Source organism: Hyla sarda, chromosome 7 (assembly GCF_029499605.1).
Source record: "Hyla sarda isolate aHylSar1 chromosome 7, aHylSar1.hap1, whole genome shotgun sequence".
NCBI lineage: Eukaryota > Metazoa > Chordata > Amphibia > Anura > Hylidae > Hyla > Hyla sarda.
In genome coordinates this window covers 3361071-3387598 of record NC_079195.1, presented here as the reverse complement: position 1 = coordinate 3387598, position 26528 = coordinate 3361071, and the positions used below count along the sequence as shown (strand labels likewise).

Genomic DNA, 26528 nt, shown 5'->3' with positions numbered 1-26528 from the left:
AGTCACTATGTTCTATGCCCCCCCTCCTCTGGTCACTGTCATATGTCCCCCCTCCTCTGATCAGTCTCTATGTCATCTGTCCCCCCCTCCCCTGATCAGTCACTATGTCATATGTCCCCCCTCCTCTGATCAGTCACAATGTCTTATGTCCCCCCTCCTCTAATCAGTCACTATGTCACATGTCCCCCCCTCCTCTGATCAGTCACTATATCATATGTCCCCCCCTCCTCTGATCAGTCACTATGTTATATGTCCCCCTCCTCTGATCAGTCACTATGTTATATGCCCCCCCTCCTCTGATCAGTCACTATGTCATATGTCCCCCCCTCCTCTGATCAGTCACTATGTCACATGTCCCCCCCTCCTCTGATTAGTCACTATGTCATATGTCCCCCCCTCCCCTTATCAGTCACTATGTCATATGTCCCCCCTCCCCTGATCAGTCACTATGTCATATGTCCCCCCCTCCCCTGATCAGTCACTATGTCATATGTCCCCCCGTCCTCTGCTCAGTCACTGTTATAAGCCCCCCTCCTCTGATCAGTCACTATGTCATATGTCCCCCCCTCCTCTGATCAGTCACTATGTTATATGCCCCCCTCTTCTGATCAGTCACTATGTCATATGTCCCCCCCTCCCCTGATCAGCCACTATGTCATATGTCCCCCCGTCCTCTGATCAGTCACTGTTATATGCCCCATTCCTCTGTTCAGTCACTATGTCATATGTCCCCCACCCTCCTCTGATCAGTCACTATGTCATATGCCCCCCTCTTCTCTGATCAGTCACTATGTTATCTGTTCCCCCCTCCTCTGATCAGTCACTATGTCAAATGTCCCCCCCTCCTCTGATCAGTCACTATGTCATATGTCCCCCTCCCCTGATCAGTCACTATGTCATATGCCCCCCCCTCCTCTGATCAGTCACTATGTCATATGTCCCCCCTCCTCTGATCAGTCACTATGTCATATGTCCCCCCTCCTCTGGTCAGTCTCTATGTCATATGTCCCCCCTCCCCTGATCAGTCTCTATGTCACATGTCCCCCCCTCCTCTGATCGGTCACTATGTCATATGTCCCCCCCCTCCTCTGATCAGTCACTATGTCATATGTCCCCCCTTCTCTGATCAGTCACTATGTCATATGTCCCCCCTCCTCTGATCAGTCACTATGTTATATGTCCCCCCTCCTCTGATCAGTCACTATGTTCTATGCCCCCCCTCCTCTGGTCACTGTCATATGTCCCCCCTCCTCTGATCAGTCTCTATGTCATCTGTCCCCCCCTCCCCTGATCAGTCACTATGTCATATGTCCCCCCTCCTCTGATCAGTCACAATGTCTTATGTCCCCCCTCATCTGATCATTCACTATGTCACATGTCCCCCCCTCCTCTGATGAGTCACTATATCATATGTCCCCCCCTCCTCTGATCAGTCACTATGTTATATGTCCCCCTCCTCTGATCAGTCACTATGTTATATGTCCCCCCTCCTCTGATCAGTCACTATGTCATATGTCCCCCCCTCCTCTGATCAGTCACTATGTTATATGTCCCCCTCCTCTCATCAGTCACTATGTTATATGTCCCCCCTCCTCTGATCAGTCACTATGTCATATGTCCCCCCCCTCCCCTGATCAGTCACTATGTCATATGTCCCCCCTCCTCTGATCAGTCACTATGTCATATGTCCCCCCCCTCCTCTGATCAGTCACTATGTTATATGTCCCCCTCCTCTGATCAGTCACTATGTTATATGTCCCCCCTCCTCTGATCAGTCACTATGTCATATGTCCCCCCCCTCCTCTGATCAGTCACTATGTTATATGTCCTCCTCCTCTGATCAGTCACTATGTTATATGTCCCCCCTCCTCTGATCAGTCACTATGTCACATGTCCCCCCCTCCTCTGATCAGTCACTATGTTATATGCCCCCCCTCCTCTGATCAGTCACTATGTCATATGTCCCCCCCTCCTCTGATCAGTCACTATGTTATATGCCCCCCCTCCTCTGATCAGTCACTATGTCATATGTCCCCCTCCTCTGATCAGTCACTATTTCATATGTCCCCCCTCCTCTGATCAGTCACTATGTCATATGTCCCCCCTCCTCTGATCAGTCACTATGTCATATGTCCCCCCTCCTCTGATCAGTCTCTGTCATATGTCCCCCCCTCCCCTGATCAATCACTATGTCATGTGTCCCCCTCCCCTGATCAGTCACTATGTCATGTGTCCCCCTCCCCTGATCAGTCACTATGTTATATGTCCCCCTCCTCTGATCAGTCACTATGTAATGTGACCCCCCTCCTCTGATCAGTCACTATGTCACATGTCCCTATGTCACATGTCCCCCCCCTCCTCTGATCAGTCACTATGTCATGTGTCCCCCTCCTCTGATCAGTCACTATGTCATATGTCCCCCCTCCTCTGATCAGTCACTATGTTATATGCCCTCCTCCTCTGATCAGTCACTATGTCATATGTCCCCCCTCCTCTGATCTCACTATGTCATATGTCCCCCCCCCTCCTCTGATCAGTCTCTGTCACATGTCCCCCCTCCTCTGATCAGTCACTATGTCATGTGTCCCCCTCCTCTGATCAGTCACTATGTCATATGTCCCCCCCTCCTCTGATCAGTCACTATGTCATAGGTCCCCCCTCCTCTGATCTCACTATGTCATATGTCCCCCCTCTCCTCTGATCAGTCTCTGTCACATGTCCCCCCTCCTCTGATCAGTCACTGTCACATGTCCCCCCTCCTCTGATCAGTCACTGTCATATGTCCCCCCTCCTCTGATCAGTCACTATGTCATGTGTCCCCCTCCTCTGATCAGTCACTATATCATATGTCCCCCCCCTCCTCTGATCAGTCACTATGTCATGTGTCCCCCTCCTCTGATCAGTCACTATGTCATATGTCCCCCTCCCCTGATCAGTCACTATGTCATGTGTCCCCCTCCTCTGATCAGTCACTATGTCATGTGTCCCCCTCCTCTGATCAGTCACTATGTCATATGTCCCCCTCCCCTGATCAGTCACTATGTCATATGTCCCCCTCCTCTGATCAGTCACTATGTCATGTGTCCCCCTCCTCTGATCAGTCACTATGTCATGTGTCCCCCTCCCCTGATCAGTCACTATGTCATGTGTCCCCCTCCTCTGATCAGTCACTATGTCATGTGTCCCCCTCCTCTGATCAGTCACTATGTCATGTGTCCCCCTCCTCTGATCAGTCACTATGTCATATGTCCCCCCCTCCTCTGATCAGTCACTATGTCATGTGTCCCCCTCCTCTGATCAGTCACTATGTCGTGTGTCCCCCTCCTCTGATCAGTCACTATGTCATATGTCCCCCTCCCCTGATCAGTCACTATGTCATATGTCCCCCTCCTCTGATCAGTCACTATGTCATGTGTCCCCCTCCTCTGATCAGTCACTATGTCATGTGTCCCCCTCCCCTGATCAGTCACTATGTCATGTGTCCCCCTCCTCTGATCAGTCACTATGTCATGTGTCCCCCTCCTCTGATCAGTCACTATGTCATGTGTCCCCCTCCTCTGATCAGTCACTATGTCATATGTCCCCCCCTCCTCTGATCAGTCACTATGTCATGTGTCCCCCTCCTCTGATCAGTCACTATGTCATATGTCCCCCTCCCCTGATCAGTCACTATGTCATGTGTCCCCCTCCTCTGATCAGTCACTATGTCATGTCCCCCCCTCCTCTGATCAGTCACTATGTCATGTGTCCCCCTCCTCTGATCAGTCACTATGTCATGTGTCCCCCTCCTCTGATCAGTCACTATGTCATGTGTCCCCCTCCTCTGATCAGTCACTATGTCATGTGTCCCCCTCCTCTGATCAGTCACTATGTCATGTGTCCCCCTCCTCTGATCAGTCACTATGTCGTGTGTCCCCCTCCTCTGATCAGTCACTATGTCATGTGTCCCCCTCCTCTGATCAGTCACTATGTCATGTGTCCCCCTCCTCTGATCAGTCACTATGTCATGTGTCCCCCTCCTCTGATCAGTCACTATGTCATATGTCCCCCTCCCCTGATCAGTCACTATGTCATGTGTCCCCCTCCTCTGATCAGTCACTATGTCATGTCCCCCCCTCCTCTGATCAGTCACTATGTCATGTGTCCCCCTCCTCTGATCAGTCACTATGTCATGTGTCCCCCTCCTCTGATCAGTCACTATGTCATATGTCCCCCTCCCCTGATCAGTCACTATGTCATGTGTCCCCCTCCTCTGATCAGTCACTATGTCATGTGTCCCCCCCCTCCTCTGATCAGTCACTATGTCATGTGTCCCCCTCCTCTGATCAGTCACTATGTCATATGTCCCCCCCTCCTCTGATCAGTCACTATGTCATGTGTCCCCCTCCCCTGATCAGTCACTATGTCATGTGTCCCCCTCCTCTGATCAGTCACTATGTCATGTCCCCCCCTCCTCTGATCAGTCACTATGTCATGTCCCCCCCTCCTCTGATCAGTCACTATGTCATGTGTCCCCCTCCTCTGATCAGTCACTATGTCATGTGTCCCCCTCCTCTGATCAGTCACTATGTCATGTGTCCCCCTCCTCTGATCAGTCACTATGTCACATGTCACATATCCTCACACAACCCTTATACATTACAGGGCCGGTCGTCTATAGGATTCAGCTGAGGTGACTGTGTGGCCCCGGACCCCAGAGGAGCCTCCGCCATCTGCTCCCCGACCTACAGTCTCTGTGGTGAGTCATGTCTGTGCGGAGCCTCCTCTATCTTTATTACAGCACAATGTGATTATACCGCAATATAACTGTAATAGAGAACCAGGACAGATGTATGATGGGAAATGACGAGGATAAAACAGGACGGGGGGAGAATATGAGAAAGAGAGAGAGAGAGAGAGAGAGAGATATGAGATAGATATATGATAGATAAATATGAGAAAGAAAGAGATAGATAGATATGAGATAGATAGATAGATAGATAGATAGATAGATAGATAGATAGATATGAGATAGATATGAGATAGATAGATATGAGATAGATAGATATGAGATAGATAGATAGATATGAGATAGATAGATATGAGATAGATAGATAGATAGATAGATATGAGATAGATAGATAGATATGAGATAGATAGATATGAGATAGATAGATAGATAGATAGATATGAGATAGATAGATAGATATGAGATAGATATGAGATAGATATAAGATAGATAGATATGAGATAGATAGATATGAGATAGATAGATATGAGATAGATAGATAGATATGAGATAGATATGAGATAGATAGATATGAGATAGATAGATATGAGATAGATATGAGATAGATAGATATGAGATAGATATGAGATAGATAGATATGAGATAGATAGATAGATAGATAGATAGATAGATATGAGATAGATATATATGAGATAGATAGATAGATATGAGATAGATATATATGAGATAGATAGATATGAGATAGATAGATATGAGATAGATAGATATGAGATAGATATGAGATAGATAGATATGAGATAGATAGATATGAGATAGATAGATAGATAGATAGATATGAGATAGATAGATATGAGATAGATATGAGATAGATAGATAGATAGATAGATAGATATGAGATAGATATGAGATAGATATGAGATAGATAGATATGAGATAGATAGATAGATAGATAGATATGAGATAGATATGAGATAGATATGAGATAGATATGAGATAGATAGATATGAGATAGATAGATAGATAGATAGATATGAGATAGATATGAGATAGATATGAGATAGATAGATAGATAGATAGATATGAGATAGATATGAGATAGATATGAGATAGATAGATATGAGATAGATATGAGATAGATAGATAGATATGAGATAGATATGAGATAGATATGAGATAGATAGATATGAGATAGATATGAGATAGATATGAGATAGATAGATAGATATGAGATAGATATGAGATAGATATGAGATAGATATGAGATAGATAGAAAGATAGATAGATATGAGATAGATATGAGATAGATATGAGATAGATAGATAGATAGATAGATATGAGATAGATAGATATTATATAGATATGAGATAGATATGAGATATATATGAGATAGATAGATATGAGATAGATAGATAGATAGATAGATAGATAGATATGAGATAGATATGAGATAGATAGATATGAGATAGATAGATAGATAGATAGATATGAGATAGATATGAGATAGATATGAGATAGATAGATATGAGATAGATATGAGATAGATATGAGATAGATATGAGATAGATATGAGATAGATATGAGATAGATAGATAGATAGATAGATAGATATGAGATAGATATGAGATAGATAGATAGATAGATAGATATGTGATAGATAGATATGAGATAGATAGATAGATATGAGATAGATAGATATGAGATAGATAGATATGAGATAGATAGATAGACATGAGAGAGATAGATAGATATGAGATGGATAGATATGAGATAGATATGAGATAGATATGAGATAGATAGATGGATATGAGATAGATAGATATGAGATAGATAGATAGATAGATATGAGATAGATAGATAGATATGAGATAGATAGATATGAGATAGATAGATATGAGATAGATAGATAGACATGAGAGAGATAGATAGATATGAGATGGATAGATATGAGATAGATATGAGATAGATATGAGATAGATAGATGGATATGAGATAGATAGATATGAGATAGATAGATAGATAGATATGAGATAGATAGATATGAGATAGATAGATAGATATGAGATAGATAGATATGAGAGAGATAGATAGATATGAGATAGATAGATATGAGATAGATAGATATGAGATAGATAGATAGATATGAGATAGATAGATATGAGATAGATAGATATGAGAGAGATAGATATGAGATAGATAGATAGATATGAGATAGATAGATAGATATGAGAGAGATAGATATGAGATAGATAGATAGATAGATATGAGATAGATAGATAGATAGATATGAGATAGATAGATATGAGAGAGATAGATAGATATGAGATAGATAGATAGATATGAGATAGATAGATAGATAGATAGGTAGATATGAGATAGATAGATAGATAGATAGATAGATAGATAGATATGAGATAGATAGATAGATATGAGATAGATAGATAGATAGATAGATAGATATGAGATAGATAGATAGATAGATAGATAGATAGATAGGTAGATATGAGATAGATAGATAGATAGATAGATAGATATGAGATAGATAGATAGATATGAGAGAGATAGATATGAGATAGATAGATAGATATGAGATAGATAGATATGAGATAGATAGATATGAGAGAGATAGATAGATATGAGATAGATAGATAGATATGAGATAGATAGATAGATAGGTAGATATGAGATAGATAGATAGATATGAGATAGATAGATAGATAGATAGATAGATAGATATGAGATAGATAGATAGATAGATAGATAGATAGGTAGATATGAGATAGATAGATAGATAGATATGAGATAGATAGATAGATATGAGATAGATAGATATGAGATAGATAGATATGAGATAGATAGATAGATATGAGATAGATAGATATGAGAGAGATAGATAGATATGAGATAGATAGATAGATAGATATGAGATAGATAGATAGATAACATCCAATGATTCCACAGCACACAGGAGTTTTTCCAAAAAAAGAGAAGGTGATTTATTCCATTCCCAGTGTTACAAAATAGGTGCTACGTTTCAGCAGCCTCTCGCCGCCATTTTTAAGATGCTTGAAAATGGCGGCGAGAGGCTGCTGAAACGTAGCACCTATTTTGTAACACTGGGAATGGAATAAATCACCTTCTCTTTTTTTGGAAAAACTCCTGTGTGCTGTGGAATCATTGGATGTTATATACTGAAGGAGTCCGTTACCTAGACTCTGACCTCTGCGAGCACCTCTTCATTTTTTCATTTTTAAATTTGTTGCTGTGCTGTTCTGTTTGGGATTATCTAGATAGATAGATAGATAGATAGATAGATAGATAGATAGATAGATAGATAAATAGATAGATAGATAGATATGAGATAGATAGATAGATAGATATGAGATAGAGAGATAGATAGATATGAGATAGATAGATAGATAGATAGATAGATAGATATGAGAGAGATAGATATGAGATAGATAGATATGAGATAGATAGATATAAGATAGATAGATATGAGATAGATAGATATGAGATAGATAGATATGAGATAGATGGATATGAGAGAGAGAGATAGATATGAGATAGATAGATATGAGATAGAGAGATAGATAGATATGAGATAGATAGATAGATAGATAGATATGAGATAGATATGAGATAGATAGATATGAGATAGATAGATATGAGATAGATAGATATGAGATAGATAGATATGAGATAGATAGATATGAGATAGATAGATAGATAGATATGAGATAGATAGATATATAGGTAGATAGATAGATAGATAGATATGAGATAGATAGATATGAGCTAGATAGATAGATAGATAGATAGATAGATATGAGATAGATAAATGTGAGATAGATATGAGAGAGATATCTATCTATCTACCTTATGTACTATATACACCCTATATACCATATACACTATATGTACTATATACACCCTATATACCATATACACTATATACTATATACACCCTATATACCATATACACTATATGTACTATATACACCCTATATACCATATACACTATATGTACTATATACACCCTATATACCATATACACTATATACTATATACACCCTATATACCATATACACTATATGTACTATATACACCCTATATACCATATACACTATACGTACTATATACACCCTATATACCATATACACTATATGTACTATATACACCCTATATACCATATACACTATATACTATATACACCCTATATACCATATGTACTATATACACCCTATATACCATATGTACTATATACACCCTATATACCATATACACTATATACTATATACACCCTATATACCATATGTACTATATACACCCTATATACCATATGTACTATATGTACTATATACACCCTATATACCATATGTACTATATACTATATACACCCTATATACCATATGTACTATATACACCCTATATATCATATGTACTATATACACCCTATATACTATATACACTATATACTATATACACCCTATATACCATATACACCATATATACTATATACACCCTATATACCATATACACCCTATATACCATATACACCATATATACTATATACACCCTATATACCATATACACCATATATACTATATACACCCTATATACCATATACACCCTATATACCATATACACCATATATACCATATACACCTTATGTTCTCTCACCAGTCAGATATTAATGAAAACATCAAAATGTCCAGATAAACCGATCGTTTCCTTCACACATCAGATACAAAGAACTTCTCTTCGCCACATTATCTGAGCGATAGGTTCACATACCGTCATACGGCGTGTCAATCCGTCGTGGCGCGTTTTGTATAATGACAATATCACCAGATGATTGGTAGTGAAGTCATCACAACATGAATCCTCCAATACATTTCCTCCTGGGGTCTCTATAGTTCTTCTGCTGCTGAGACCGCGCTGAAATTACCATATCAAAGAACAGTGATAAAGACCACCGGCGCCTCCCGCAGGGCGGATTTAATCACTGCACAAAGTGATCCTTAAAGGGGTACTCCGCCGCTCAGCGTTTGGAACACTCCTTTTCGAATGCTGGAGTCGGCATCGGGAGCTCGTGATGACATAGCCCCACCCCCTCATGATGTCACGCCCCGCCCCCTTCAATGCCAGTCTATGGGAGGAGGCGTGACAGCTGAGCAGCGGAGTACCCCTTTAATGGTCCTTAATGATGTGCTCAATGTTGTATCATTAATTCAGACGTGTGCTCGTCCTTCTGTTTCCACCATCAGACAGAACATTTTTAGACGCTGTTCACACTTATTATATTTTATTTCCAGGTTTGATGGGGGATTGTTCGGATGACAGCGGGAACTGTTGTGATCACAGGAGGAATCCTAGCGACTGTGATACTGCTATGCATCATTGGAGTCCTGTGCTACTGCAGACTTCAGGTGAGAGGCCCAGCACCACATCGCTTCTGTCATTAATGTCTTGTATAATCACAAGAATAAGTAAGTGAACCCATTGGGATTCCCTGGATTCCTGCATAGATTATTTATAAAATGTGATCTGATCTCTGAATCGCAATTATAGATAAACACAATGTAAGCGAACTAATAACACAGACCGTTGTACCAATCATGTCTTTTATCTACCACATTGAGTAAACATTCACAGTGCAAGTGGAAAAAGTAAGTCAACCCATTGGAATTCCCTGGATTCTTGCATAGCTTATTTATAAAATGTGATGTGATCTCTGAATCGCAATTATAGATAAACACAAGGCAACTAAGTTAATAACGCACAGACCATTGTACCCTTCATGTCTTTAATCGAGCACATTGAGTAAATATACACCATGCAGGTGGAAAAAGTAAGTGAACCCATTGGAATTCCCTGGATTCCTGCATAGATTAATTATAAAATGTGATCTGATCTCTGAATCGCAATTCTAGACCAACACAATGTAAGTGAACTAATAATACAGACCGTTGTACCAATCATGTCTTTTATCGACCACATTGAGTAAATATCCACCATGCAGGTGGAAAAAGTAAGTGAACCCTTTGGAATTCCCTAGATTCCTGCATAGATTATTTATAAAATGTGATCTGATCTCTGAGTCGCAGATACAGACAAAACACAAAGTATCGAAACTGATACAGTGGGGTTCAAAAGTTTGGGCACCCCAGGTAAAAATTTGTATTAATGTGTATAAAAAAGCCAAGGAAAGATGGAAAAATCTCCAAAAGGCATCAAATTACAGATTAGACATTCTTATAATATGTCACCAAAAGTTACATTTTATTTCCATCATTTACACTTTCAAAATAACAAAAAACAAAAAATGGCGTCTGCAAAAGTTTGGGCATCCTGCTGAATTTATAGCATGCACTGCCCCCTTTGCAAAGCTGAGACCTGCCAGTGTCATGGATTGTTCTCAATCATCATCTGGGAAGAGAAGGTGATGTCAATCTCAAAGGTTTTAAATGCCCAGACTCATCTGACCTTGCCCCAACAATCAGCACCATGGGTTCTTCTAAGCAGTTGTCTAGAAATCTGAAACTGAAAATAGTTGAGGCTCACAAAGCTGGAGAAGGCTATAAGAAGATAGCAAAACCTTTTCAGATGTCAATATCCTCTGTTCGGAATGTAATTAAGAAATGGCAGTCATCAGGAACAGTGGAAGTTAATGCAAGATCTGGAAGACCAAGAAAAATATCAGACAAAACAATTCAAAACCCACGTTTGACTGCACAATCCCTCCAGAAAGATCTGGCAGACACTGGAGTTGTGGTTCACTATTCAACTATAAAGAGATACAAATATGGTCTTCATGGAAGAGTCATCAGAAGAAAACCTCTTCTACGTCCTCACCACAAAAATCGGTGTTTGATCTTTGCAAATGAACATATAGACAAGCCTGGTGCATTTTGGAAACAAGTTCTGTTGAACGATAAGGTTAAAATTTTACTTTTTGGCCGGAATGAGCAAAGGTATGTTTGGAGAAGAAGGGGAACAGAATTTAATTAAAAGAACCTCTGTCCAACTGTTAAGCATGGGGGTGGATCAATCATGCTTTGGGGTTGTATTGCAGCCAGCTGCACAGGGAACATCTCACGAGTAGAAGGAAAAATGGATTCAATACAATTTCAGCAAATTGTGGATGCTAACTTGATACCATCTGTGAAAAGCTACAAATGGATAATGATCCTAAACACACCTCGAAATCCACGGGGGATTACATCAAGAGGTGTAAACTGAAGGTTTTACTATGGCCTTCACAATCTCCTGACCTCAACATAATTGAAAATCTATGGATAGACCTTAAAAGAGCAGTGTGTGACAGACAGCCCAGAAATCTCAAAGAACTGGAAGACTTTTGTAAGGAAGAATGGGCAAAAATACCTCAAAGAAGAACTGAAAGACTCTTGGCTGCTACAAAAAGCGTTTACAAGCTGTGATACTTGCCAAAGGGGCAGTACAAGATATTAACTCTGCAGGGGGCACAAACTTTTGCAGACGCCATTTTTTTGTTTTCTGTTATTTTGAAAGTGTAAATGATGGAAATAAAATGTAACTTTTGGTGACATATTATAAGAATGTCTCATCTGTAATTTGATCCTTTTGGAGATTTTTCCGTCTTTCCTTGGCTTCTTTATGCTCATTAATACAAATTTTTACCTGGGGTGCCCAAACTTTTGAACCCCACTGTAACACAGACTTGTAGCGTCCATATCTTCTCTTAAGCACATTTTATTACACCGGTCATGTAAACTTTGCACCAGAATTTTCATGTAAACACATTAATTTGAAACGTAGTGCAGTGTTTTTTCCAAACAGTCTTCCTCCAGCTTTTGTGTAACAACCTCATGGGGCACAAACGGGTCTCGGGAAAAATGGGGCCCTCAATTCCTGCCCTGGATCCCCAGCTCTTAACTGCATGTGTGTCCTTAGGACGCAATAAAAACATAACTTTTGGTTGCAGGTTTACAGCGGAGGTTTCGCTGGGACCTCGGCGATCTTTGCGGCCTCACCCCAGACATCAGGTGCATGGAGCGAACTTTGCTCTGTACCTGATGACTAGAGATGCAGCACTGATGTCATGGTCACACCCCCCTCGTGACGCCCTCCCTCTCAATTCAAGTCTATGGGAGGGGCCGTGACATCACGAGCCTCCATTGCAGCAGCCGGCGTCACGAGCCTCCATTGCAGCAGGCGGTGCAGCAGGGAGATTGCAGGGGGGTCCCAGTGGCGGGACCCCCCGCTATAAGACATCTTATCCCCTATCATAGGGGATAAGATGTCTAGGGCCGGAGTACCCCTTTAAGTTGATCACTTGTGCAGCCAAAAGATTAATGTTGCCGCGTGAAGGTTCATGGTGATCAGCGAGATCGGCGATCATCATCCTCCCCCCTCCATTGTTTGTCAATAGTTGTGACTTACAGACCAGTCAGATCCCATTTTATTAATGATCAATACAGAAGTCCAGGAGACGTCTCCATCTGTATCACCCAGAAGTTTACATACAGTACTGTGATAACTCTCCCTGTGTTCTCTATAGTATTACTGCTGTAAGAAGGACGACCTGAATGAGGAGGCCGAGGAAGATTCCAGTCACCGGTCCCACTCCCACTTTCCTTGCCATGACTGCTCCTCATCCCACCTGGATGGGGCCTTCCCCCCATACACCACTCCGGCCTACTCTCCATACGGCTCCCCATACATCATACGGACTGCAGACACCATGTGCAATGGAAGGGAGAGGGATTCATACACTCCCACTCACTATGCAGAAGCTGGACCCCTTCTTGTGATGGGGGGCACCCCTAGACTCTCCAGGGGGCTGCAGGCTCTCAGTACCCAAGTATGAACTGGAAATGACCAACACGACCAACATCAGGACTCTCTAATGTTCTCCTCTTGCCAAGGATTTTATTCCGCACAGGTCGGACATTTTTACAATTATTCTCTGAACTTTTTTTGGAACAAGTTTAGTTAAGATGATGAATGTCCATAACACATTGTGAGAAGGATAACGCAACATCTGACCATGGAGGAGAATCGGGGGCCATGACTTTGCCTGAACAGATGACTTGTAAAGTGTTTGACTTTATTTTTTCAAGGAAAAAGAAAGAAAAGATATAATATTTATGGGGTTTTTAATGCTATGTTATGGGGTGAATATGATTATATGGGATATATTATAGAGACATTTTCTAAGGTAACTAAGTCAGTGATGGTGAATCCAGCAGACTGAGCCCGGACATACACATTAGATAGGTGTCAAATGCTTATCGAGGTGACAACTATCCTTACATGAAGGCCCCACCATCACCACCATCATCACCACCACTACCATCATCACCACCACCATCATCACCTTCATCACCACCATCATCACCACCACTACCATCATCACCACCACCATCATCACCTTCATCACCACCATCCTCACCATCATCACCACCATCATCACCATCACTACCATCATCACCACCACCATCATCACCTTCATCACCACCATCCTCACCATCATCACCACCATCATCACCATCACTACCATCATCACCACCACCATCATCACCTTCATCACCACCATCCTCACCATCATCACCACCATCATCACCATCACTACCATCATCACCACCACCTTCATCACCACCATCATTACCACCATCATCACCTTCATCACCATCACCATCATGACCACCATCATCACCACCACCCTCACTCCACCATCACCACCATCATCACCACCCTCACCCCACCACCATAACCATAATCACCATAATCACCACAACCATCATCATCATCATCACCACCACCTTCATCACCACCATCATTACCACCATCATCACCTTCATCACCATCACCATCATCACCACCACCCTCACTCCACCATCACCACCATCATCACCACCCTCACCCCACCACCATAACCATAATCACCATAATCACCACAACCATCATCATCATCACCACCACCATCACCACCATCATCATAACCATCATCATCACCATAACCATCACCACTACCATCACCCTCACCCCACCACCACCATCATCACCACATCATCACCACCATCCATGGACACTTGGCAACCTCCCTTCAGAAGAGAATTGGAGTAATTGAAACTTAAGTTTTGGATCATTCCCTCCCCCAACATCTGTCAATGAGAAAGAGTTAAAAATTATCCATACCCATAAGATAGTAGGCCGTAATCAAAGAGTATGGCTACAAACTCAGATGAAGAGGTGTCCATGTGACCAACCTCTCCCCCCTACCCAACTTTTACCAATGGGGAAGAGTTGGGAAGCTCTAATACAATTAAAGGGGTACTCCAGGGAAGTATTAATATAAATAAAAAATAAAAAAAAGCCCCAAAGCCACCACACTTCCTGAATATGTTCCCTGCAATCCATCATGCCTGATATGCATGGCTCCTGTGACCCCTGTTGTCTTCTCTGGCTGATTGATATTCATTGCCTTCCTTTCCTCCCATTGCCTACATCTCCTAGCAATCAGCTCTGCCAGTTGGCTCACTCTCTGAGAGCAGCCCCCACCCTCCTGCTCTGAGCATGACTTATCAGTGCAGGGCAGAAACCACATGGTCTGTATCTCACAGGAGGGTGGGGGCTGCTTTTAGAGAGGGATTTGGACAGAGAAAGAGTGGATGACTAAATGATATAATTCCCTCATTTAGGGGGAGGGGAAACAGCTCTATATAGCTAATGAATGATATTTAGACTATGAAATAGGTTGGTGAGAGGTAAAGGATGGGCTCTTGGTTTAGCTCCCCAGAGTACCCCTTTGAAGAAGGTCAGCTGAAATCAAATATCTTGGCCCGTAGACATTTGGTAATCTCCCTTTTGAAGAAGAGGATTGGACTCTTCCAGACTTCCAGATTCTTCTCTTCTCTGACATCTGTGAACGGGGAAGGGTTTTGGAAGCCCCCATACATATAAGATGGTCAACTGAAATCAAAGGGTTTGGCCAAGTTTAGTCTTATCTATATGGCCACCACTCGAAATCTGACTTTAGTATCAGAACTAACACTGTTCATATCTACCTTGTGATGGATCAATTGCACCAATAGAGTCTGATGGATCCAACCTGGATGAGGTTCCATCCGTTAGCACCAGCCGGACAATATAGACATATCCGGTCAATATGACATCTCGGCTCCACGTTGTAAACTCATTCACAGCCTCGATGACATCACTGACCTCAAAATAATGAAATATAATTTTACTGACCTTTTTTAGTATTTTGAACAAAGTGATTTCCCGGGAGCTTTTCAGTGCTTTAGTGATGCCACATATCATATATATCTTATGGTTAAGACCAAGACTAGATAGTGACCTCCAAAACACAGCGTGACCTCCAGTGTAAGGATATGTTCACACTTGTTTGGACTTCATTCAGGGTGTAATTCCATAAAATTTTGTAGGTGCATGAAAATTGACCAAACATCGTCACTAGTAGACTACATTTGGTCCATGGCTCGGGTATTCGGCTTGATATGTCGGCATACTGTTGTGTGGGTATGCTGACATATACCCCAAACATAGTCCACTGAACCTAGTCTAAGGCCTCCCCAATGTCTATTTACTAGGGAGACTACATAAGGAACCATATGTAGGAGATGTTGTCCTATTATGGAGATGCTTCTAGGTCAGAGGTCCCAAACCCATCCCTCGAGGCCACCAGCCATCCAGGATCTGAATTCTTCCCTTTTCTAGTCCAATAGAGTAATGGGAAAAAATCTAGAACATTGATGGCCTTGAGGACTGTGTTGGGGACCACTGTTTTAGGTGAAAATACATCTGTTATATGGTGTCCAGTGGAGAACTTCACCACCAGAAATCAAAGAAATCTTGGTGTTTGGAAAGCCTGAGCCCTACATGTTTTTTATCTAATGAAAGTCATCAGGGGAACAATAAACCTTCTGCTATGGATGGGGAACAAGTACAAAGCTCTACCACATTTTTCCATTTTTCCAACCGATTGAGCATTTTCCATATAGCCCAGTTGACCCTTATAGATGCCCCATGAGAGCTCCATATGATTCTGAGGTCGTACGGAGCCGTAATACAGCCATGTGTAAGAGGACTTACAAAAGAGCCAAGAACGGCGACTCATCCAGCCTGACTTATGTAAAATGACATAAAGGGGTACTCCACTGGCCAGTGTTCGGAACATTTAGCACCCAACACTGTGTGCCCACTGCGGGGGTCAGCCCTTCAATGCAAGTCTACGGGAGGGGGGACGTGACAGCCGCCACGCCCCCTCCCATAGACTTGCATTGAGGGGGCGTGGCTGACCCCTGCAGCGCGCACAGAGCTGCTGGCCAGAGGAGTACCCCTTTAAAGGACAAGTATAATGTAAAAAAAATGTATCACCTATCCGAAGGATAGAGAGGAGTTTTAGATCATGGGGGGTCCAAGCGCTGGGTCTCCTGTTTAGAGCCCCGGCTCTCTTATACAGCGGCGTGTCACGACCCCTGTCCAAATTGGGGGCCACCACGCCCCCTCTATATAGTTCTATGGGAGAGCCAAAGATAACCGAATGGCTTTCCCATAGAGCTATATAGAGCGGGCGTGGTGGCCCCAGGCGAGGGTCGTGACGCGCCACTGTATAGGAGAGCCGGGGTTCTAAACCGGAGATCGCATGGGGCCCCAGCGCTCGGACCCCTCTCCCCCCATCTTTATTAACATGATACTTGTCCTTTAAGTAAGATTCCTGGGATTTTCCGGTCCAGTTGATGCGCATTACAACTTGATATTTCACCTTCACGAGAAACGTCCCAGTCATCAATTGGCCGCGGTCAACCTGCAAAATGGGAGAAAAAGAAATAAACATAAAAAATTATAATTCAGGGTGTTGGGTGTTTTCTCCACTGATTCCCATGATTTAGGGATAGAAAAATATTTTAAAACTTTTTTGCTAGAAATATAACTAAAGAAATTACATATTTAATGTTTATTTACGAATGTTTGAAGAATTTAAAGTGAATTTAAAGTTGCCAAATCCGATTTAAATCGCAAATATATTTTTTTAAAGTTCTATTTACGCAGATGTAGCCATATATTTCAGATATATATGTATATTCTTTAAGTTTTTTTTTTCTTTTTGGTCTATTTTAGTCTGTATCCTCTATGGTTGATAGTTTAAAGGGAAACTCCGTCCCTAGACATCTTATCCGCCATCTTAAAGGGGTGCTGCGGCGTTCTGAACATTTTGTCCAGAATGCTCGGAGCAGGAGGCCGTGATCGGGACGTAACATTGTTCATAATGTTGAAAAAAGACCAGAGTCCATCAAGTACAACCTATAACCCTAATGAGTCCCTATTGAGTTGATCCAGAGGAGGCAAAAAAAAAACCTCATACTAGAGGTAAAAATTCCTTCCCGACTCCAAATATCAGAATAAATCCCTGGATCAATGTTCTGTCCCTATAAATCTAATATACATAACAAGCGATGTTATTATTCTCCAAAAATACATCCAGACCCTTTATATTCTATTACAGAGGTCACCATGACACCTCCTCCGGGAGAGAATTCCACAGTCTCACTGCTCTTACAGTAAAGAACCCCCATCTGTGCTGGTGTAGAAACCTTCTTTCCTCTAGACGTAGAGGATGCCCCCTTGTTATATATACAGTCCTGGGTATAAATAGATCATGGAGAGATCTCTGTACAGTCCTGATATATTATATATATTATTAGGTCACCTCCTTGTTATATATACAGTCCTGGGTATAAATAGATCATGGAGAGATCTCTGTACTGTCCTGATATATTATATATATTATTAGGTCACCTCCTTGTTATATATAAAGTCCTGGGTATAAATAGATCATGGAGAGATCTATGTACTGTCTCCTGATATATTTATACATAGTTATTAGGTCGCCCCTAAGCCCTCTTTTTTCTAAACTAAATAACCCTAATTCTGATAATCTTTCTGGGTACTGTAGTCCTCCCATTCCCCGTATTACTCTGGTTGCCCGTCTTTGAACCCTCTCCAGCTCCATTATATCTTTCTTGTACACTGGTGCCCAGTACTGTACACAGTATTCTATGTGTGGTCTGACCAGTACTGCACACAGTATTCTATGTGTGGTCTGATCAGTACTGTACACAGTATTCTATGTGTGGTGTGACCAGTACTGTACACAGTATTCCATGTGCGATCTGACCAGTACTGTACACAGTATTCCATGTGTGGTCTGACCAGTACTGTACACAGTATTCCATGTGTGGTCTGACCAGTACTGTACACAGTATTCCATGTGTGGTCTGACCAGTACTGTACACAGTATTCCATGTGTGGTCTGACCAGTACTGTACACAGTATTCCATGTGTGATCTGACCAGTACTGTACACAGTATTCTATGTGTGGTCTGACCAGTACTGTACACAGTATTCCATGTGTGATCTGACCAGTACTGTACACAGTATTCTATGTGTTGTCTGACCAGTACTGTACACAGTATTCTATGTGTGGTCTGACCAGTACTGTACACAGCATTCCATGTCTGACCAGTACTGTGCACAGCATTCCATGTGTGGTCTGACCAGTACTGTGCACAGTATTCCATGTGTGGTCTGACCAGTACTATGCACAGTATTCCATGTGTGGTCTGACCAGTACTGTGCACAGTATTCCATGTGTGGTCTGACCAGTACTGTGCACAGTATTCTATGTGTGGTCTGACCAGTACTGTACACAGTATTTCATGTGTGGTCTGACTAGTGATTTGTACAGCAGTAGAATTATTTCCTTGTCATGGGCATCTATGCCCCTATTGATGCACCCCATTATTTTATTTGCCTTGGCAGCAGCTGCCCGACACTGGTCACTACAGCTAAATTTACTGTTAATTAAGACTCCCAAGTCCTTTTCCACATCAGTCATCCCAAGTGTTCTCCCATTTAATACATAATCCCAGCCCGGATTTTTCCTCCTCATGTGCATTACCTCACATTTATCAGTGTTACCTCATCTGCCACTTCCCAGCCCAAAACTGCAACCTATCCAGATCCATTTGTAATAGTGGACTGTCCTCTATTGTGTTATCTACTATACACAGTGCACTGTCCTCTATTGTGTTATCTACTATACACAGTGCACTGTCCTCTATAGTGTTTACCGCTTTACAGAGTTTAGTATCAGCTGCAAAGATTGTTACTTTACTATTCAACCCCTCTACAAGGTCATTCATAAATATATTAAATAGGACAGGACCCAAGACTGACCCCTGTGGTCCCCACTAGTAACAGTCACCCAATCAGAATAAGTACCATTAATAACCACCCTCTGTTTCCTATAATTGAGCCAGGTACAAACCCACTTACACACATTCTCCCCCAGCCCAATCCTTCTCATTTTATGCACCAATGTTTTATGTGGAACCGTCTCAAATGCTTTGGAAAAATCCAGATATACGACATCCAGGGATTCCCCCTGGTCCTGTCTGGAGCTCACCTCCTCATAAAAGCTGATCAGGTGACAGGACCGATCCCTCATGAAACCATGTGATATGGAGTCATACATTTATTTTTATCAAGATATTCCAAAATGGCATCTCTTAGAAAACCCTCAAACAATTTGCATAGAACGGAGGTTAAACTGACAAGTCTATAATTCCCAGGGTCACCTCTCGACCCCTTTTTAAGTATTGGCACATTTGCCATGCGCCAGTCCTGGGGAACAGTCCCTGTTACTATAGAGTCCCTGAATATTAAAAATAGGGGTCTGTCTATCACATTACTTAATTCCTTTAGAACACGGGGGGTGAATGCCATCTGGACCTGGTTATTTGTCTACTTTGATTTTTTGTTGGCGGCACTGTACTTCTTCCTGGGTTAGACAGGTTACCTGCACTTCTTCCTGGGTTAGACAGGTGACCTGTACTTCTTCCTGGGTTAGACAGGTTACCTGTACTTCTTCCTGGGTTAGACAGGTTACCTGTACTTCTTCCTGGGTTAGACAGGTGACCTGTACTGGGGAGTTTACCCTATCTCGCTGTATTTCATCTGGCATTTCATTTTCCTCGGTGAATACAGTGGAGAAGAATTTGTTTAATATATTTGCTTTTTCCTGATCCCCGTTTATAATTTATTTGCTATTTATATAGTTAAAGAACATTTCGGGGTTAGTTTTACTCTCTTTGGCAATGAGTCTTTCTGTCTCTATTTTTGTGGCTTTTATCAGTTTTTTACATATTTTACATTTTTTTCTATAGCTTTTTAATGCTTCTTCCCTACCGTCCTGTTTTAGTAGTTTAAATGCTTTATTTTTTATCATTTTTTGCCCCCTTAACATTTTTATTCATCCATATTGGTTTTCTTTTATTTCTGACCCTTTTTTTCCTATAAGGTATATACATTGAGAATTAAAGATATTTTTAAAAGTTTCCCGACCCGCCCCCTCCTATAGACATGAATGGAGGAGGCATTGTGTGATGGCACATGGGGCGTGGCCGTGGCGGCACGACCACTACTGCAGAAACCCGGCGTTTGTTTAGAACCCTGGGTGCTGTAGGAGATCCTTTGGATAGGGAATAAGATGACTAGCAACGGACTAGCAGCGGAGTACCCCTTTAAGCATAGGGGATAAGATGTCTGATCGTGAGGGGTCTGGCCATTTAAGTTCACGCCCCTTCCATTCATATCTATCGGAGGGGGCGTGACGGCTGTGGTCGTGAGACCACAGCCGTTACGCCCCTTCCCATAGACATGAATGGAGTAGGCGGAGCATGACATGACGACATGGTGTTTAAGAATGCCGGTTTGCCGGGCCAGAGATTAGACATTAGACATGTTTTATAATTTACGTAAAAAGGGAAATTGTATCAAAAAATTAAAAAATTTGGCTTTAATAAATCCGCCTTGGTCCCATTGGCCGTAATGTTTAGAATATTTTACAGGAGAAGCAACAATCTTTGTTAGAACTCGAAAAAAAAATCTCCAAAATGTCGACTCATAACCAACGTACTGTAAATGTTCACGGGATTTGTCTTCTTATTGTTATTTCCAATAAAGATTTGTCAATTTTCTTACCTATATTTGCATTAATAAAGGGGAAAATTAAAGTGGATCTCCAGACATGACATCTGTTCACAGCCTGGGTGTTTATGTGAAGTCCCTCTCGCGGCTTTCGGACATAAAGGGGGGGACATGTTTGGGACCAAAGGTAACTCCACCTCCACCATTCCAGCCCTGATGGGCTCTTACAGTCCTTTGTGATTTTAAAGGGGTACTCCGCTGGGAAAAAAATTAATAAAAAATTCAAATCAACTGGTGCCAGAAAGTTAAACAGATTTGTAAATTACTTCTATTTAAAAATCTTAATCGTTCCAGTACTTCTCAGCTGCTGTATGCTCCACAGGAAGTTGTGTAGTTCATTCCAGTCTGACCGCAGTGCTCTCTGCTGACACCTCTGTCCATTTTAGGAACTGTCCAGAGCAGCAAATGTTTGCTATGGTGATTTTCTCCTGCTCTGGACAGTTCCTGACATGGACAGAGGTGTCAGCAGAGAGCACCGTGGTCAGACTGGAAAGAACTAAACAACTTCCTGTGGAGAATACAGAAACTCCTGGGCAATTTCCACAGCCTGCAGGGACTTGTAGTACCATGATGGTACTAATCCCCATAGCAAACCTCTCCTGCTCTGGAAACTTCCTGATATAGACAGAGATGTCAGCAGAGAGCACTATGGTCAGACAGAAAGGAAATTCTAAAAGAAAAGAACTTCCTGTGGAGCACACAGCAGATGATAAGTACTGGAAGGATTGAGATTTTTTTAATAGAAGTAATTTACAAATCTGTTTAACTTTCTGGCACCAGTTGATTTAAAAGAAATAATTTTTCCAGTGGAGTACCCCTTTAAGGACTGGTTGGCCTTCAGCGATCTACCTCGCCCTTCACCCTGTAGACTTAGAAGTGACTAGGCACAGGTGTGAACTTAACTTTAATAATGACAGTGATGGGCGGGATTACACAGTCAGGGGGTGTGTCTTAGGCAGACACACCCCTCAATTTACAACATTTACATCCCCTGAGTGTATAATCTCGTCCATCAACTGATTCTCAGATGAACAATAAAACCCTCATATCTCAGGAACGGGAGGCGCATCAATAAACGGTAAGATGGTCCCAGTCTGATCTTTATTCATTGGTCAATAAGGATCCTGGGAAGAATTTTACAACATGTTTTTGCTTTGGCAGTGAAAATACTTTGATCAAGTGAGTTGTGGTTCGCGTAAGTGACTCCCTGCCGGGGGGGGGGGGGGGTTCCCAGGTGCCTGATGGGAACTGTGACCCCGACAGCATAGGGAAATGTCACACCCTGAGGTACTGTATATATGATATCATAGTGCAGGGATGTGATGTAATATGAAGAGCTGAGATATGAAGAGATGAGATATGAAGAGCTGAGACATGAAGAGATGAGATATGGAGAGATGAGATATGGAGAGATGAGATATGGAGAGATGAGATATGGAGAGATGAGATACGGAGAGATGAGATATGAATAGATGAGATATGGAGAGATGAGATATGAAGAGATGAGATATGGAGAGATGAGATACGGAGAGATGAGATATGGAGAGATGAGATATGAAGAGATGAGATATGGAGAGATGAGATATAAAGAGATGAGATATGGAGAGATGAGATATGGAGAGATGAGATACGGAGAGATGAGATATGAAGAGATGAGATATGGAGAGATGAGATACGGAGAGATGAGATATGGAGAGATGAGATATGGAGAGATGAGATATGAAGAGATGAGATATGGAGAGATGAGATATGAAGAGATGAGATATGGAGAGATGAGATACGGAGAGATGAGATATGGAGAGATGAGATATGGAGAGATGAGATATGGAGAGCTGAGATATGAATAGATGAGATATGGAGAGATGAGATATGAAGAGATGAGATATGGAGAGATGAGATATGGAGAGATGAGATATGGAGAGCTGAGATATGAATAGATGAGATATGAAGAGCTGAGATATGGAGAGATGAGATATGGAGAGATGAGATATGAAGAGCTGAGATATGAAGAGCTGAGATATGAAGAGCTGAGATATGAAGAGCTGAGATATGGAGAGATGAGATATGGAGAGATGAGATACGGAGAGATGAGATACGGAGAGATGAGATATGGAGAGATGAGATATGGAGAGATGAGATACGGAGAGATGAGATATGGAGAGATGAGATATGGAGAGATGAGATATGGAGAGATGAGATACGGAGAGATGAGATATGGAGAGCTGAGATATGAAGAGATGAGATATGGAGAGATGAGATACGGAGAGATGAGATATGGAGAGCTGAGATATGGAGAGATGAGATATGGAGAGATGAGATACGGAGAGATGAGATATGGAGAGCTGAGATATGAAGAGATGAGATATGGAGAGATGAGATATGGAGAGATGAGATATGGAGAGATGAGATATGAAGAGATGAGATATGGAGAGATGAGATATGAAGAGATGAGATATGGAGAGATGAGATACAGGGAGCTGAGATATGAAGAGATGAGATATGGAGAGATGAGATACGGAGAGATGAGATATGGAGAGATGAGATATGGAGAGATGAGATATGGAGAGATGAGATATGGAGAGATGAGATATGAAGAGATGAGATATGGAGAGATGAGATATGGAGAGATGAGATATGGAGAGATGAGATATGAAGAGATGAGATATGAAGAGATGAGATATGGAGAGATGAGATATGAAGAGATGAGATATGGAGAGATGAGATATGGAGAGCTGAGATATGAAGAGATGAGATATGGAGAGATGAGATATGGAGAGATGAGATATGGAGAGATGAGATATGAAGAGATGAGATATGGAGAGATGAGATATGAAGAGATGAGATATGGAGAGATGAGATACAGGGAGCTGAGATATGAAGAGATGAGATATGGAGAGATGAGATACGGAGAGATGAGATATGGAGAGATGAGATATGGAGAGATGAGATATGAAGAGATGAGATATGGAGAGATGAGATACGGAGAGATGAGATATGGAGAGATGAGATATGGAGAGATGAGATATGGAGAGATGAGATATGGAGAGATGAGATATGGAGAGATGAGATATGGAGAGATGAGATATGGAGAGATGAGATACGGAGAGATGAGATATGGAGAGATGAGATATGGAGAGATGAGATATGAAGAGCTGAGATATGAAGAGCTGAGATATGGAGAGATGAGATATGGAGAGATGAGATACGGAGAGATGAGATACGGAGAGATGAGATACGGAGAGATGAGATATGAAGAGATGAGATATGGAGAGATGAGATATGAAGAGATGAGATATGGAGAGATGAGATATGGAGAGATGAGATATGGAGAGATGAGATATGGAGAGATGAGATATGAAGAGATGAGATACGGAGAGATGAGATATGAAGAGATGAGATATGGAGAGATGAGATATGGAGAGATGAGATATGGAGAGATGAGATATGGAGAGATGAGATACGGAGAGATGAGATACGGAGAGATGAGATATGGAGAGATGAGATATGGAGAGATGAGATACGGAGAGATGAGATATGGAGAGCTGAGATATGGAGAGATGAGATATGGAGAGATGAGATACGGAGAGATGAGATATGGAGAGATGAGATATGGAGAGATGAGATATGAAGAGCTGAGATATGAAGAGCTGAGATATGGAGAGATGAGATACGGAGAGATGAGATACGGAGAGATGAGATATGGAGAGATGAGATATGGAGAGATGAGATACGGAGAGATGAGATATGGAGAGATGAGATATGGAGAGATGAGATATGGAGAGATGAGATACGGAGAGATGAGATATGGAGAGATGAGATATGGAGAGATGAGATACGGAGAGATGAGATATGGAGAGATGAGATACGGAGAGCTGAGATATGAAGAGATGAGATATGGAGAGATGAGATATGAAGAGATGAGATATGGAGAGATGAGATACAGGGAGCTGAGATATGAAGAGATGAGATACGGAGAGATGAGATATGGAGAGATGAGATATGAAGAGATGAGATATGGAGAGATGAGATATGAAGAGATGAGATATGGAGAGATAAGATATGGAGAGATGAGATATGAAGAGATGAGATATGAAGAGATGAGATATGGAGAGATGAGATATGGAGAGATGAGATATGAAGAGCTGAGATACGGAGAGATGAGATATGAAGAGATGAGATATGGAGAGATGAGATATGAAGAGATGAGATATGGAGAGATGAGATATGGAGAGATGAGATATGAAGAGATGAGATATGAAGAGATGAGATATGGAGAGCTGAGATATGAAGAGATGAGATATGGAGAGATGAGATACGGAGAGATGAGATACGGAGAGCTGAGATATGGAGAGCTGAGATATGGAGAGCTGAGATACGGGGAGATTAGATATGAAGAGATGAGATATGGAGAGATGAGATATGAAGAGCTGAGATACGGAGAGATGAGATATGGAGAGATGAGATATGAAGAGCTGAGATACGGAGAGATGAGATATGGAGAGATGAGATATGGAGAGATGAGATATGAAGAGATGAGATATGGAGAGATGAGATATGGAGAGATGAGATATGAAGAGATGAGATATGAAGAGATGAGATATGGAGAGCTGAGATATGAAGAGATGAGATATGGAGAGCTGAGATACGGAGAGATGAGATATGGAGAGATGAGATACGGAGAGATGAGATATGGAGAGCTGAGATATGAAGAGATGAGATATGGAGAGCTGAGATATGAAGA

General features: G+C 41.7%; 1 protein-coding gene across 4 annotated transcripts in view; it reads left to right on the top strand.

Annotated features, from left to right (window-relative positions):
- Window positions 1-21779, top strand: part of FAM163A (family with sequence similarity 163 member A) — a 63197-nt gene extending 41418 nt beyond the window's left edge. For 2 of the 4 annotated variants that reach the window (XM_056529790.1, XM_056529791.1), the window contains exons 2-4: window positions 4645-4738; window positions 10045-10158; window positions 13272-21779. In XM_056529790.1, coding sequence (XP_056385765.1) covers window positions 10066-10158; window positions 13272-13580 — 402 coding nt within the window. In that variant the 5' untranslated portion in view covers window positions 4645-4738; window positions 10045-10065 and the 3' untranslated portion in view covers window positions 13581-21779. The remainder of the gene's footprint in view (window positions 1-4644; window positions 4739-10044; window positions 10159-13271) is intronic. The other 2 variants (XR_008846189.1, XM_056529792.1) reach the window with 2 other exon arrangements.
- Window positions 21780-26528: the final 4749 nt, after the last annotated feature.